The sequence below is a fragment of the Gavialis gangeticus genome, unplaced genomic scaffold (assembly GCF_001723915.1).
Source record: "Gavialis gangeticus isolate Ggan-Ray unplaced genomic scaffold, GavGan_comp1, whole genome shotgun sequence".
Taxonomy (NCBI): domain Eukaryota; kingdom Metazoa; phylum Chordata; order Crocodylia; family Gavialidae; genus Gavialis; species Gavialis gangeticus.
The window spans coordinates 4,318,013-4,333,065 of NW_017729018.1; the positions used below are offsets into that span (position 1 = coordinate 4,318,013).

A 15,053-nucleotide genomic window follows, 5' to 3' on the forward strand; every position below is an offset into this window, starting at 1 on the left:
TGGGCTCTTGGCCCCCTCTACATATGCAACTGGGTGCAAGGTTGTCAGTGCCTTTTCTGTGCTAGAGCCATGGGGAGGCAGCTGCAATGGCCCTGAGCACCTGGGCTGCACCTTGCCTGTCAGGTCCAGAGCCCCATTGTCAAATGGATATTGGCTGAGGGATGCTCCATGTCTGCCCTGACTGCTGTGGGGGGATGCCACCTCTTCCTGGCATCCCCCATTGTGGTGACCCCTGCCCCAGTCTGTGGGTAAATGAGGCTCTCACCTGGCCCCATGCAGAAGTTGCAGGTGTCAGAGCCACGAGGGGAAGGCACCGATCACTGCCTCTGCACCAAGCCTCTTTGCAAAGAAACCTGGTGCTCAGCCTTGCCATACTTGCTCACATCACAAGGCCTGATACTGGAGATCAGCCACATACCCAACGGATTGGACCTTCCTTCCCTTGGGCTGGTTTTTAGCCTCACCAACATATGGCTGGAGTTGAAGAATTGGCCAGGCAGGACATCAGAGCCACAGGCTGCTCCTTCCTTCCTCCCTTCTGCCCCCAGTATGTGTGCTGCCTTGTGTGGGGGTGCACGGCCTGAGCTGTGAACCGGACTTTATGGCACATACCCAGGTAATCACCTGGGCTGGGGTTGGGAACTATTTATCTCGGAAGGTGCAGAGAGCAAGGTGCAAAGCACCATGTGAGCTCCAGGCTGGGGAAGCAGAGAGGACGTTGGGGCACACTCAAGGGACTTGTTTCTCTTTTCTGTCAAACGGGGGGGGTGAGTCTGAGATCTTCAGGCTGAGCTCTCGACAGAGGCTCAAACCCAGCCTTGAGCTGCCTTCTCCCCTTCTAACCCTGATCTAGCCTGCATTGTGACCCTACCATGTGGGCAAAGGTGAATGCTAGAGACACAGTCCTGGAGACATGCGCAGGGGGAGATGGGACTAGAGCTCTCACCCATCAGCCCAACAAGCACACACCTGTCTCTCCAGCTAAAGAATAGCTCCTCTACCCAATGTATTCACCAGCAGGCTACAAAAGCATATGCATGAAAGGATTTTCAGGAGGCCAAGCGGAATAAGATCTGCCTCCTGAAGCTGCTTCCCTGCAGTGCACTGGCAGTGGGCTCCAATAACATTATTATTGCTTATTTAACATGAATATCAATGTCACAACCAAAAATCACCCCTGCCTGGGGTCCTGTGTGTGGGGCACAGCGCAGACATATTGGTCTGACAAATGAGGTTGTCTCCAGGCTAAGTCACAGAGTGAGAGGACTCCACGCTGGTAAACAGGGGAAGTGAAGTAAGGCATGAACACAAAGGGATGCGTGCACTTCTTAGCCGGTCAATGGTAGGGTCACGCTGTGGATGCAAGGTGTAAGTACAGAGGCAGCGTCAATGGATGACGTAGGACAAATGATGGCAAGTGCTTCAGGAGTGGGTGACTTCAAGGGCCGGATGATGTGAGCTTCCAGCAGCACCGTGGGTGGTACAAAAGGCTGAGTGGAGGAAATGACAGGGGTCATGGTCTGAGGAGATCCTCCCAGCTATGCAACAGAGCGGGGAGGATGGCTGCCATAGGCGATGGAAGGGGGTGGCTAACAGGGCTTAGCCCCCTCAAACATGGGGCCGCTGCAGGGCCACAAGTCAGCCCCGCCGCGGGCTTCTGGTGGCTGCAGCAGGGGTGGGAAGGGATGCTAACGCAGCGGTGAGGAAAGGAGTGGGGCTGGGGCAAACACGGCACAGCTGGGGCAGGATGCGGGACTGAGCCGCGAGCGACTTGTCTGGGGGGCAAGGCTCCTGCAGCTGCACGCACCCCGGGAGGCTCGGGGGCCGTGTGCCCAGGATCTGCACTTGGGGTGATGGAGGGCTGCTGCTGCCAGGTGAATCTTCCTGGCTTACATCGCCACCTTCACACTACTGTCCCCAGCTCCCTGCAACCAGACACATCAAACACAGTGTACCTGATTTTGCCTTCAGGCTTTTTATGGTTCCCCGCAAGTTGATCCACTCTAGGAGTTTATGAGGACAGCCATGCGACCTGAGCCATCATCTGTGCTCCACACGGTCCCTTCATGTACAGCCAAGCCTCCGCTGTGACATCCAGCCAGCCAGGCCTGTGCTGCCCAGAGCCCATGTATAGCTGAGAGCGGGAAGGGACAACTCTGGCTGCCTTCTGGAGGCAGGGAGCAGCCGCCTCTGCCAGGGCCACTCAGGGACTTCTTTAGGGCTTACCATGGTTGATAATCCCCCAGCATGCCCCCCATGCCATCAGCCCAGCTTGCCCTGCCTGACACCAGCAGAGGTGTTATGGGATGCTGATTCCTGGCTGGGTCCTAGGTGCTCCCACAGCCCGCCAGTAAATAGCAATAGCACAGGCAGGTCAGGGGGTGCCCACACTCCTCTCTGCAGCCCTTCGGGGACCCAGGAGGGTAATCAGCATTGCACAACAGGCTCCTCTGTGTTCTTAGGAAGCTTTGGCTTAAAACCCCAAAGCCCAGATCCACCCGGCCTCCTACTCACACCACCAGAAATAGAAATTCCCCAGGGAAGGCAGGAGGCCAAATATACCACAGATGCCTGGGAAAGGTATGTGACGCACAGAGAACAGGTTTGAATTCATCACTCCCTGAGCAGATGGCAACAAAGCAAAAGGGATCCTGAATGCGGGTGAGCTGTCATTTTTGGGTTAACACAGGTAGTATTCAAGGAGTATATTTAGCTCCTTGCTATACACTGCTTGTGCCTGCTAAATCTAGGCCAGGTGGTTATACATTAACTTGTAGCTTGGCAGGTGAATGGGAAGGGGGAAACAGGCTCCTGAGTGCTACAATAGACAAGCTGCCCCATTACTCAAATGCAGCCGTCTCTGGGCTGGAACACAACAGCGCAGCAGGATTTCTGGCTGTAGCTGTTTCTTCTCCATGAAGGCTTTCACCTGGTGCCTTCTCCACCCTGCCCAGGTCACTGATTATTGGGTAGTGGCAAGGATGAGCATCCTTGTGGCAGGGGCTTGGCTGCTCACTTCGGGGCAATGAATGAAAGGGTTAATGGGCTGCGGCAGAATTGCACATCTTCTTTAGCCAGCACTTGGGAGCAACGTGCATTGGCACAGCCTGTCTTCAGCATCCAGGCCCTGCCTGCTTTTTACTGGGGCAGGCGCAGTGCCCAGGAGAGCTGGGACAGGGGCTTCATTTCCTGGCCCCTCATTTCCCTGCTGCGACAGAGCGGAGGAAAGCGCAGGGGCCTGGGAGCAGGTGCCTGCACCGCCTGCTGCCTCCAATCTGCTGCCTTGGCCCTGCACAGCATGTCTCTCTGAGTGACTCATTACGCAGCCTGGGGTGGAGGCACGTATTTCACAACCCGGCTCCCAGTGACGTGCTGCCCACATCTCCGGGTCTCCCGCCTCTCCCAGACTCTTGTGGGGGGGCACTGTGCACCATGTGGCAGATGCTGGCCCTGGGCCTGTTCCCAGCTGCACTCGGCGAATCTGGACTCGCGTCACTTGGAGTCCGTGGCGTCACCGTCTCTGCCGGCGCCTCTAGGAGCCGGGCATGGGAGCACAGCAGTTAAGGCATTTCACGCTGGGTCCAGAGGCGGGAATCTGAGCTTTCCTCCGCTCCTGAGCCCGAGGCCCTGGGTAGCTGCAAATAGACTCCTGCCCATCTGGGCTGGGCGTCCAAGGTGATCAGATGTGATGCCACCCACACCGTGGCTGTGTGCTGCTGGCCGAGGATCTGGGCTGTCCTGTCCAAGTGAAGCCTGGCTGGGTTTCTGGCCATTTCTTTCCAGGCAGGGGCAGACCCCAGCCTACTGTGCACCGCATCTGGTCCTTGTTTGCATGCTGAGCTGTGAGGCTAGCTGCTCCTATCGCCCCTCTTGTGTTCATATAAAAGTGTCGTAGAGCTGCCTCCCCATCCCATACAAGAACATACCATAAGCTGCTGTACCTTCCCCCCCCAAGTATAAATTACCTTCCCCCCCAGCCCCTGGAGGTATTTACTTGCTGTTCCTGCTTGCTGTGTTTTCCCCCTCCCCATGGAGGAAGCCACTGGGGACTGAGAGACCATTTGGAAAAAAATAATCATCCTACCTCATATCCTGCCTTAATCTAATAGACTGGTCATCGGGAGGTCTCAGAGGCAGGAAGGAGATATGCCTCTTGACAGGATATCCAGAGAAAAGCTGAGACAGAAAAGCAAAATGACAAAGACCCGCTGGTCCTGGTTTTTGGAGGGCTGCAAACATACTCCTCTGTTTAAATCAAAGCTGCGAGAGGCAAGGAGTTTTGTGGGTGGTTTCTTTTTGCTGGACCAGCTGCACGGCTGGGAGAGACAGAAAGCTGGTAGTTCACGTGACTCCAAGAGGTGGAGATTTAAGGCGCGGGGAAAGCACTGGTTCTTGTGAGGCCCAACCTGGGCTCTGGGGAGGATTTGAGGTCGTTTCCAAGCACTGGGCCCACAGCCCCTGGTTTCTGCGCTCAGATCCAGAGAGCTGCTCCAACAGGATCTGCCCCAGCCCTGGAGTCACCGGGGAGGAATGTGCTGGTGGAGCATGTACCGTCGGCTCTCCCAGCATGTTCCTGGGCTGGCCCAGCCCTTTAAGGAGACAGTATGTGAGCACGACACCTCCCCAAGGAACTTGATTAAGCTGGTCCCAGCAAGTGAGCTCCTAGAGCTGGATGTGGGGCATCCCCGCCCTTCCTCTCCAGTTGGGAGGAGTAGCAGGCTGGGCTATGTGGGCTGAGGGGCAGGGACTAGAGGAGCATCAGAGCCCGGCAGAGGAGTGAGAAGACAGGCAGGGAGATGGAGCTGCTCAGAGCCCGAAGGAGTGAGCTGGAGTCCGGGGCAGCTGGGATGGTTAAGCTGGGAGTCAGGGCAGGACCTGGGATCTCCGCTTTCCCAGTGACGAGGTACAGGGCATGGATCAGCTCCGCTGGGTTCTGCTGGAGTCGGGGAGGAGGGTGCTTTGGCCCATGGGCAGGGCCTGGGGCATGGGAGGGCATGGGGGAAGGCACAGCTCTGCACTGCACACCCCCTGGAGAGGCCCAGATCCAGATCCAAACTCTGCCGCCCTCAGCACTGCTCCTGCTCCCCTTCCTGTTTCCTCGCCACTGGCAGCAGACAGGAGGAACTTGAAAGCCCTTTGCACAGACCACATTTCCTGTTACTCCAGAGGCTTTCTGAGCAGCGGGGAGGCTGAGGGGGGCTTGCTCAATCCTATGTGGCAGACTTGCATCATGGCAAGCCAGCATCACAGCTGGGAGGAGAAGGCAGGAGCCCTGACACACTCCCTGGCATAGCTACGAGACCACGTGCCCTCCCCAAGCAGGGCACAGAGCCCAGGAGTCCTGTGCCACCGTCCCCTGCTCTAGCCCACAGCATCAGGCAGTGGTTTCCCAAAGAAGCCTGAGATCTCCCACAGGGCTATAAATACCCAGGCGCAGCCGGTGACCGGTGGCAGGGAGAATTCAGCCTCCAGTGGAAGGATCCAGCAGGGTGGGAGGGTGGTTCTTGTCGTATTGGAGGAAGCAGAAGACTCCCCCAGTGCCACAGCTGCCCGGCACCGCTGGGCAGGGAGAGCTGTGGGTGCTGGTGGAGTCTGTCCCACAGACCACATGGAGGAAGTGAAGTTTTCCCTGCAGGATGTGAGTAAGGTGGGAAGCTGCTGGCACGCCAGGATTCCCCCCAGGGCTGCCGGATAGGAGGAGCACTGAGATAATGAGGTAGAAATTGCTGCCCTTCTGTGAACCTCCCACCTGGCTCCCAGCAAAGCTTTCTGCTCTATCCAAGGTATTTACTGGGTGCCCATTACCAAAGGCTGGGCTCCTTGCAGGCCTGGTGTATTTAGCCCCTGGCTTAGACACAGGGCCAGGACTACTTGCCCAGGGTGCACAGGAAGCCTGGGGCAGAGCAGGAGTGTGACCCCAGGTGTCCCATGTCCTGGGGGCATCTAGCCTTGGGCTCTTCCTTCCCTCCTTCCTGAAATGCTGCAGCTGGATCTGAGTGTGGCTTCTTGCTAGTCCCATCAGGTCTCCCGCAACTGTGTACTGAAAATCCCAGTCCCACCTGCCCTGGGAGGTGCCCAGGGCTCCAGGCAGCAGCGAAACTCGGCAGGGATTAGTGGGGTCATCAGTCAGCTCCACCTCCGGCAGCGATTAGTGGGGTCATCAGTCAGCTCCACCTCCGGCAGCTGCTGGTGGGTCCGGTCCTATGCAGAGGGCAGGGCTTAATGTGACCTGGGATCCTGGTGTGAATGGGGGTTGGGTCAAGAGGGATGTGGACTCCCAGTGGATGTGTGAGTGGGGGGGGAGGCAGAGCTGGGAGCCAGGAGTTGTGGTCTCCAGTGCCCATCTGTAGCACATGATATCAGCTACTGTTTGCAGACTTCATAGGAGACAGGCTGAGGGGCCAAGCCCCGGTGTCCAGGTCCAGACAGACTTCCCTCCAGCCTGTCGGGGAGATGGAGGAGCTTCGCAGCCCAGAATGCCACTTGCAACCGTGGCGGCACCAGCTGCTTCAGCCAAAGGGCTGAAATATCTGTTCCCCTCAAGACAGCCCTGATGAGAGGTGGGCCCATGCCCTGATGCAGGAAGGTCTGCTCCCTTCTCTGTGCTGAGAAATCTAGGATCTGAAACTCTGACCCCTTGCCCAGCGCTGCCCCTTTGCACTTTGCCTGTCTCGTGATTCTGCCTGGGGTCTGTTGTCCTCTTGCACACAAATGGGGATTATATAAGATGAAACCAATTGTCTAGGAGCCGGTTTATTATGACTTGCAGATAATAATTACAGCTCAGCTCAGGTAACTCCCTCTAATGACGGGGAGGTTTGATTGAGAGTGCCTAAAGTGTTGTGGGGCAGCACATGGGAGAACAGACCCAGTGCAACACTCTGGAAAGTCGGGAGGGCAGGAAGCACAAGCGGTCTCGTTGCATCACCACTGCCGATGCCTGCTGATGTCATGTGTGAGGATGTGGCATGGGCCAGTGCCAGGGAGCAGGAGGGCAACTTGGGACACCTGGGTTCTGTTTCTATCCCTGTCCCCAACCTGGTGCGTCACCATGGGCCTGTCACAGCACTCCTCGGTGTCCCAGCTGATCTGTTTGCATCGTGGGGAGACTGAGGGCGCCTGCTAGGTGCAGCCTCAACTAGGCACTTAGGTGACCTGGGTGACTGTGGGTGACTCACTCCCCCTTCTTGTGCCTCTGTCACCCCTTTGGTAAAATACAGGTAATGCTGCTGCCCTGATGCTGGAGCGAGGATCACTAGTGAGCAGGAGACAGAGGGACACCTACAGCCAGTGGGACAGTTGTGCCACGTCACAGCAGCACGGGGATCGGGGCAGTCTGACACAGCGTGGCCTGGGATGGAGGGTCCTGCTGGCCCCTTGCTCTGCTGTAGTGAGGCTCCCCCAAGCTCCTCAGGTGCTTCTTGGCACATGGCTCCGGCTTCTCAGCCTGACTCCAAGCCCTGCAGGGGTATTCTGATCCCTTCAGGCCCCCCAGGGGCAAAGGGGCTCAATAGCTAGTAGAAATGAACCCAGCAGAGCCTGGGCCTTGGTGAGCCCACCCCGAGCCTTGATTGCAGGGTAGCTCATCCCTGGGGAAGGCTCAAGCCCTGGCAAGGAGGTGAGCTACTTACTGGAGAGGCTTTAGCAGAGCGATGTAGCCCCTCCGCCCCAGGCTGCCTGTGGTGTGAGCAGGGAGGAGAGTCACAGCAGGGGCTTTCTCAGGCCCCCACTCTGACGTGAGAGACTGCAGAAATCTGGGGAGCAGCACGGGGAGGGAGGCAGCTGGCATCATATTGCCACGGGAGTGGCACGCACAGATATGTCCTTCTAGCTCCTGGGTGGCCTGAGCTGAGACCTGCCCTCCTGTTCCTAGGGAGAGGGAACAGAGACCCAGCCCCATGTCTGGGGTGGGCTGCGACCAGTGCCCGTCCTGTGATGCGGAGCCGGGCTGGGGCACGGGAGGGGAGCTGCGGGCAGCCTGCGCACCAGGGCTTGGGCAGCACCGGGATGTAAGCGAGCCGTGCTTCCTGCGCTGGTCCCCTGGGCTGGCACATTAGCCTGCAGCACCAGCTGGGCCCCTTGCTCACCCCGCCCTTGGTGAGGGGGCAGGAGAGGGCTTCGCGCTGTGGAAGTGACCCCTGACTTGGCCTTTGCCCTCCCCAGCTGCCTGGCCAACCCAGCTGTGCCATCTGGAAAAGCCAAGAAGAGCAAAAAGAAGGTTTTGGAGCAGAAGAAATGGCAGAGCCTGGAAGAGACTAGGAGCGAAGTCTTGCAGCCAGGGAAACACGCCTTGCTCGCCAGGTGAGGTCCCTTCCTTCCCGAGGAGCTGTGGGCTCCCACAAACCAGGCTGCCCCCTCCTTTCATTTCTAAGGCCCAGAGCACCTCCCTGCCATCTCAGATGCCAGCAGACCCTGGGCCTGGCCTGCTGTCCCAGTGGCACCAGCTGAATTCACCACCTCTCAGGTTTCCTCTTGGCCCATTCTCTATTGCTTCCCTTTGCACAACCTTTGTGCAAAGACCATCCCCGCAGCCCATCCCCTCATGTTCCCCAGGACAAATATGCTTCCAGCGTGTGCGTGCCTGTCATGATCCTGTGGGTTTGGCCAGACTGCTCCACAGAGCCAGCCCTGCCATGCAGCACGTGTGCACACACATGCCATTGCACACACTCGTCTGCCTGCAGCTGTACCCCCTGCCTAGGGCTCTGCTGGTGTTGATGTTTGGCTCCTGGTTTCTTTCAGATCAAAGACCTATGACCCGTCCTACTCCAAAGAGCCTGAAAAGGACTTGGTCTTGGGAAAGCAAAAGAATTCCTCTTCTTCGGTGGGTCTCTGCCTGGGCTGGACTCCTTGCTCTGGGGCTGGGATGTGGGTGGGATGAGTTGGCTTTGCCTGCCCATGGGCATCGGGTTGAACTGGGACCTGGCCAGCTGCTGATGGGCTGGATCTCCTGGGCCCAGCGGGTGTAACATCGTCCCGCTGGGCCCTTCTCAAAGCCAGCCAGGACTTTTTCTGCATAAACACCCCCATGTTGGCCTGGCCTGGGCAAATGTTGCTGATCACATCTGCGGACTCTTCCCTCCACCCACGTGGAGTCAGGGGAGGGATGTGCCGTAGTTTCAAGGCAGATTTAGAGATTGCCCCAGAGCTATTGGGGCAATCCCCCAATATTGCCTCCCCCTATGCCGCGGCTCAGCCTAGGCCCCATGCTGAGACTTGCCAGCTGTGGGGCCAGATTGTGCAGGGCTGAGCGTCCCCTCTGTTCTGTCCCCAGCTGGTCAAGCGCATGGTGAGCTTCCACAAGGCCTTCAAGGACATCCCCGAGGAGGAGGCCCTGCTTGACAGTGAGTGCTGCTCCTCCTGCTCCCTACCACACTGGTGCTGCTCTGGCACTCCCGCTAATCCTGGCCCCCCTCTCCCTGGCCCACAGGTTTTTCATGTGCCTGGCAGAAGGAAGTGCCCTACCATGGCCGCCTCTACGTGTCGCAAAACTACATCTGCTTCCACTGCAGCATGCTGCTCAAGGACGTCAAGGTGCGACCCGCCGGGCTGGCAGCTGTCCAGGGGTCGCTGACCCCGTGCAGTGCCCCGGGGGCTCTTAGCACCTGTTAGTAGTGTGAGTCATGTGGGAAAAGTGTGTGTGTGTGTGTGTTGGGGGAGTTGTCTGGGGTGAGTGTGGGACTGTGGGGAGCAGTGAGAGTAAAGAATGGAGGATTGTGTTGTGGGGGAGATGGCACTTGGTGTAGTGCGCAGGGCGATGGGGTGGGGTGTGCTGTATGGGAGGATGGTGGTTGTTGCATGGTGTGCGTGTCGTGTGGGGGAAGTCAGGTCATGGGGGAGGGCTGTGTGTGGCGTGATGGGACAAGAGTGCATGTTAGCAGGGGACGGTGATGAACTTGGAGGGGGTGCTGCTGGGGATGGTGGCATGTGTAGGGGGGTGTGGTATGAGGGGGTGGGGGCACATGGAGTGGTTTGGGGCACACTGGTGTGTGTGCACGGTGCATGCGGTGTGGAGGGTTGATGGTGTATGAATGGTGTGGGGGGGGTGTAGTGTGTTGAGTGTGTTGTACCGGGAGGGTGCTGTGTGAGTGTGTGTGGGTGGTGTGTACAGGGGAAACAGTGGTGTGTCGGGTATGGGGATGGCGTCGTGTGTGTGGGCTGGGGGCTTGGGTAGTGTGAGAGGATGTTGATGCATGTGACGTGTGGGGGAGAGCCTAAGGGGTGGAGGACAGTGTTGTGGGGTCAAGGGATGGCGGTGTGTGGTGTGGACAGTTGTGCATGGGTTTGTATAGTTTATCTGTCCCCTCGCCCCCGTGGGCCAAACCCTCTGCCTGCGGGCTTGGCCCCAGAGCTGTTCTCTTCTCCCCGCGGCTGCCCTCAGGACGTCTAGCTTGGCAGCAGGGGCCTGTTAGCTTGGCAGAGCGTTGTGATGGCTCCCCATGGCGGGCAGAGCCTGCAGCAGCTGCCCTGGAAAGCGGTGAAGACCCTGCTGAGTCCTCATGCCGCTCCCTGTCCAATGCAGCTGTGTGATGGGCCTATGATCTCAGAGCTTGCGGAGTGGGCACTCGATCTCCCTGCAGCGGGTCTGTGCCAGGGCTACGGCAGGGGGCCAGAGCGACAGCTCAGTGCCGGGGGTCTGCTTGAGGGACCTGGTGCTCTCATCTGCGTGCTGCAGGAGCCGGCCACAGCTCATGCTCAGGACGGTTTGCCAGCGCCGAGGGTGGCAGCCCTGAGGGGGCTTCAGCCTTCCTGCACCGGCCTGGCCCCTCCGCTGACACAGGCAATGGTGGGGGCCGACTCCTCCAGCCTGCCCGGTGCCCGCAGGAGGGATTCTGGAGCCCCGGCCGCACTGGGCACGTTCCAGGCTTCTCTGTGCCAGGCCTGTGCTCCCCACCCCATCCCCGCTGCAGGGTTTGATGGATTCAGCATCGCGCCATTAACCCTTTGCTTATTGCTCTTCTATGCTGGCTCAGGTGGTGATTCCTGTCTCATCCATCACCATCTTCAAGAAGGCCAACACTGCGCTCCTGGTGCCCAACGCGCTCAGCATCCGGACGGTGGAAGGCGAGAAGGTAAGAGCAGGTGTGAATTGTGTGGCACCACATCCTCAGGGCCTCTGGAGCAGAGCATGCCCTGTTCTTGGCAGCAGGCAGCTGAAGTTTGGCAACATGGCAGAGCTCCTTGCTAAGCATCGGCAAAGACGAGGCCGGAGAGACGGGCTGACGGGGTGGGAGAAGAGCGAGTGGGAGCCTGGGGAGAGGTGGCAAAGTGGTGCCAGTGTTACAGGAGGGGAAGCAGTGAACACAGGGAGGAGGGTTGTGGAGACAGTTGGTGGTTTGGGTCCAGCAAATGCAAGGAAATGTCAGGAGGGAAATTGGTTTGGATTGAACCAAATTTCTTTGAAAGATGTGGGTTGTTTCCCAAACCAAAATGGATAACAAGAATGCTGTTTCCCTTTGACCCTGGGGCTGTGGCCCTTTCCCAGGAGGTGATGCACAAAGTCTCACTGCCCGCCTCTGCCTGAGAGGTTGAACTAATATCACCCACCTCCCAGGAGAGCCCTCCTGGCAGGCCGCGCGCGGCTGTGGGCTGGGGGTGCTCCCAGTGAGGCTGCTCAACTGTAACATGCTTAACTATCCGCTGAAACAGAGTGAGAGGCAGAACAGCTGTCCGGCCCAGTGGTTAGGCCATTCCCTGGGAGTGGGACCTGGGTTCCCGTTCCAGCACCTGCTAAATTACCAATTCACGTTGAACATTGAGCTCACCCCGGCACGGTGTGTTCCCTGGGCATCTGGCGCTCTCCTGCAAGACGTGGGTTTAAATCCTGGGCAAAGCCGTGACCTGAGCCCAGCCCTCCCGCTTGCCAGGAGAGTGCTCCAAACCCTGGGCTGTTGGATCAAGGGAGGCACCTGTCTGGCCCTGAGAAATATTTTCCAGCAACATTTGGCCAATTTGACCCAAATTCCCGAGCACTTTGGGGACCATGGAAACTGCAATTTTCAACAGATGTACTGGTTGCTAAAAACCACCCCTGGCTCCGGGCGGGAGGGTCTGGGGGGAGCAAGCGCTGCAGAAGCGGCTCTCCAGTGGAGTCCGGCCAACACTGACCTGTCCCCTGCCCTACCTGGGCAGTTTCTCTTCGTGTCGCTGCGCACCCGGGAAGCCACCTACCAGCTGCTGAGATCAGTCTGCAAACACCTGCAGGTAGGGACCGAGCCGGCTGCCCTCATGTCTGGTCTCCATGTCCCTGTCCCGCCTGTACATTAATACTCATGGGGAGGTGGGGCGGCGTGTCCCTGTGTGGCTAGTGCTGGCCAGCTGCCGTCTTGCACAGCACTGCATGGCTTGCAGCCCACTACCCCCCACTGCCCCTCTGGCGTGTCGCCTCGTGGGGCTGCCGCCCCTCCATCCTGACCCCCAGGGGCTCCTCTCATGGCTGCAGCTCTGGGGAGGCCCCTCAGCAGCCCAGACAGTTCATCTGCTCCCTTTCCTCACAGCTCGGCTGGAGCCCCTCAGGCCTGGCCCTAGCGCACACACTCTGCAGTTATCTCTGAGCCAGAGGGGGGAGATGAGGATGAAATCCCCGGAGGTGAATGCTCCTGGGGCTCCTTGTTTGGGGGAAGCATCGCCCAGCAGCTGCATAGAGCCCCCCTTGGCCTTGGTGACCTGGCGTATGTCCCCACTGTGACCCCCCGACTTCTTGTTGTTCTAGGACGAGAGCAGGAACAGCAGCCCCACAGCCACACCAACCATCGCCAGCCCCGAGCACCTCCTCAAGAAGCCTCTGGTACGGCTGAAAACACCCGCTCTGCCCTGACTAGCGGCTGGGCACTAGGCCAAGGGGTCTAGGCTGGTGCTGCTGCTGCTGGCACTGGTTTCATTAGAGCTGGGGGTGCTGCTCCAGGAGTCTGGCAGGGGCCCCACGCTCTAGCTGGACCTGCTGTGCTGGCTGGTCCAGACCCTGCTGCAGGCTCACACAGGGCAGGTGCCTTATTTCCAGCCCTTTGCTCAAGGCACTGACCTGGCTTGGGCCCTTCCTAGGGCCACCCACCAGCTGGGGGCTCTCCCTGAACTACTGCTGCCTTGCCCGGGTCCCGGGCTGGGAGTGGAGCTGGCTCACTGGGCAGCAGTGCTGGTGATGCCTGTGCTTTGCTGTGGGATCTTTGCCCTCACCTGCCCATCCTTTGGGCTGCCCTGGTTTAAAAGACCCCGTGGGGAACCTGCACCAGCCTGGCTGCCAATTCTAAGAGTGCCAGGATGGGAGGTGGCTCCAAATCCAAGCCCAAGGCTGACCCCAGCCTCCATGGCAGCCCTCTCTAATGAGGGATCACCCCTTACCCCATGCTCAGGCATGACTGACACCCAGGATCTCATTGCCAACATCTTTCAAGTGCTTGGAAAGGGCTCCAGGACCCTCTTTCATGGCTCCCAAGAGAGATGCCAGAGAGCCAGGTCCCCGGGTGGCTCAGGAAGCGCCAGGTGAGGAATCTCCAGAGGCAGCAGGGCCCTGGCACCAGCCCAGCATTTTGGAGGCCCTGGGCCTGTCCCCTTTGCCAGGAAGCCTGGCTGTGTTGGATCCTGCAGGCTGTCACCCCTCCTCGCTTTTGCTAGTCAGTACCAAGCGTCAGGAGTGATGGGAGAGATGGGGAGGGCTGGGTGGCAGCAGTGGAAGGAGGGAGCAGGGCTCCTCTGTGACCAGCGACATTTCCTCTTTCAGACCTCAAGCCAGTCAGACCTGGAACACAACCCGCAGGAGACTGACAGCCTCCTGGACACGCCAGGTGAGGCTGGGCCCTCCCTGCTGGGTACCTGCTTCAGCACCCTGGTACACTGACCCCTCTTGCCTTCACACGTGTGCCTGCACACAGCTCAACTCTCATTCACTCACACTCATTTCCATGTGTAGCCATACTAATGAGAGTTCACTTGCACAACTATTGTCTGTGCATGTACATGCACATTTGCACACAGGCTGCATGCTCAGCTGTATGTGCATTCGTGTGCATATGTCTTTGCACTCATGCATGCTCATTTGCACCCATGCACGCTCATTTGCACATGCAGAAAGCCTCGCTCACAGGCAGGCACATGCACTTTGGTTCCTATTTGCAGTCTTTCACATTCTGCACCCAGTTTGGGAGCATGCTTCTCCTTGAAAATGCACTCATTTGCACAGAACCATGCTGCTCAGAGCCATGCTGTGCCCATCAGCCACACAGCCTGACTTTCATGCCAGGACCATCACCCAAGTGTTCTGGCTGGAAGGAGTCTGACCAGCCTGCTCCACAGCCCCTTTGGGGAGGCACAACCATACACACACACACACGCATGCAGCACCCCTCTCTCCCTTCCCACTCCCACTGTCCTGCAGTCACCAGAGCTCCTGACTGCAGGCTCTGTGTGCCAGGTCTAGGAACATGGACTGCCCCAGCCCACACTGGAGAGCAGGATCCCTCTTACGTCAGTGCCTGCGGTCACATATGTCACTGCCCTGCCCTCCCCAGCTGGTGCACTGACCTCCCTGGGTGGGGGGACACCCCTGCACTTGGCTTCTGCTGGGCACGTGGAGCACTCAGTGAAGGGGATCCTGTTGTGTGTGCAGATGGGCCCAGGCCAAAGCAGAACAGGATGAAGGAGGATGTGGGCAAGCACTCAGTGGCTCTGAGCAAAGGTGAGCGGGCCCTCTGGGCCAAGAGTCACAGCCCTGGGGTGGGTGAGGGTGGGGGCCACCTCCGCAGGCCCTGTCCTGCTGGGCACTGCACCACCCACCCTGTGGGGATGTGTCACCAGGCCACCTCCCCAGCACCCATCCTTTGCACAGACACTAGGCATCAGCTCAGCTGGCCCAGGAGATTGCAACATGTGCTACTCTGAATAGTGGGAAACAGGGTCTCCATTGGTGCCCCCCAGTGCCAGCTTGTCCTGCAAACCCTATGTGTACCCTGGGCTATGTGTTCTTCTCTGTCACAGTGACTGCTTGACAGTGGCATGGCCATGCCCCCTTGCTAGGCCTGCCACAGCTTTGAAACCAGGTGCTAACCTGCTGTCAGTCA

General features: G+C 58.7%; 1 protein-coding gene across 2 annotated transcripts in view; it reads left to right on the forward strand.

The window, feature by feature from the left end:
- Positions 1–15,053, forward strand: part of LOC109294795 (GRAM domain-containing protein 3-like) — a 34,546-nt gene that overhangs the window by 11,630 nt on the left and 7,863 nt on the right. Inside the window, exons 1-10 of one of the 2 annotated variants that reach the window (XM_019513271.1) lie at positions 4,663–4,903; positions 8,164–8,301; positions 8,743–8,824; positions 9,275–9,344; positions 9,431–9,534; positions 10,974–11,072; positions 12,133–12,204; positions 12,713–12,787; positions 13,718–13,781; positions 14,603–14,671. In XM_019513271.1, the coding sequence (XP_019368816.1) occupies positions 4,797–4,903; positions 8,164–8,301; positions 8,743–8,824; positions 9,275–9,344; positions 9,431–9,534; positions 10,974–11,072; positions 12,133–12,204; positions 12,713–12,787; positions 13,718–13,781; positions 14,603–14,671 (880 nt within the window). In that variant the 5' untranslated portion in view covers positions 4,663–4,796. Of the gene's footprint in view, positions 1–4,662; positions 4,904–8,163; positions 8,302–8,742; positions 8,825–9,274; positions 9,345–9,430; positions 9,535–10,973; positions 11,073–12,132; positions 12,205–12,712; positions 12,788–13,717; positions 13,782–14,602; positions 14,672–15,053 lie in introns of those variants that run through there. The other variant, XM_019513272.1, reaches the window with a different exon arrangement.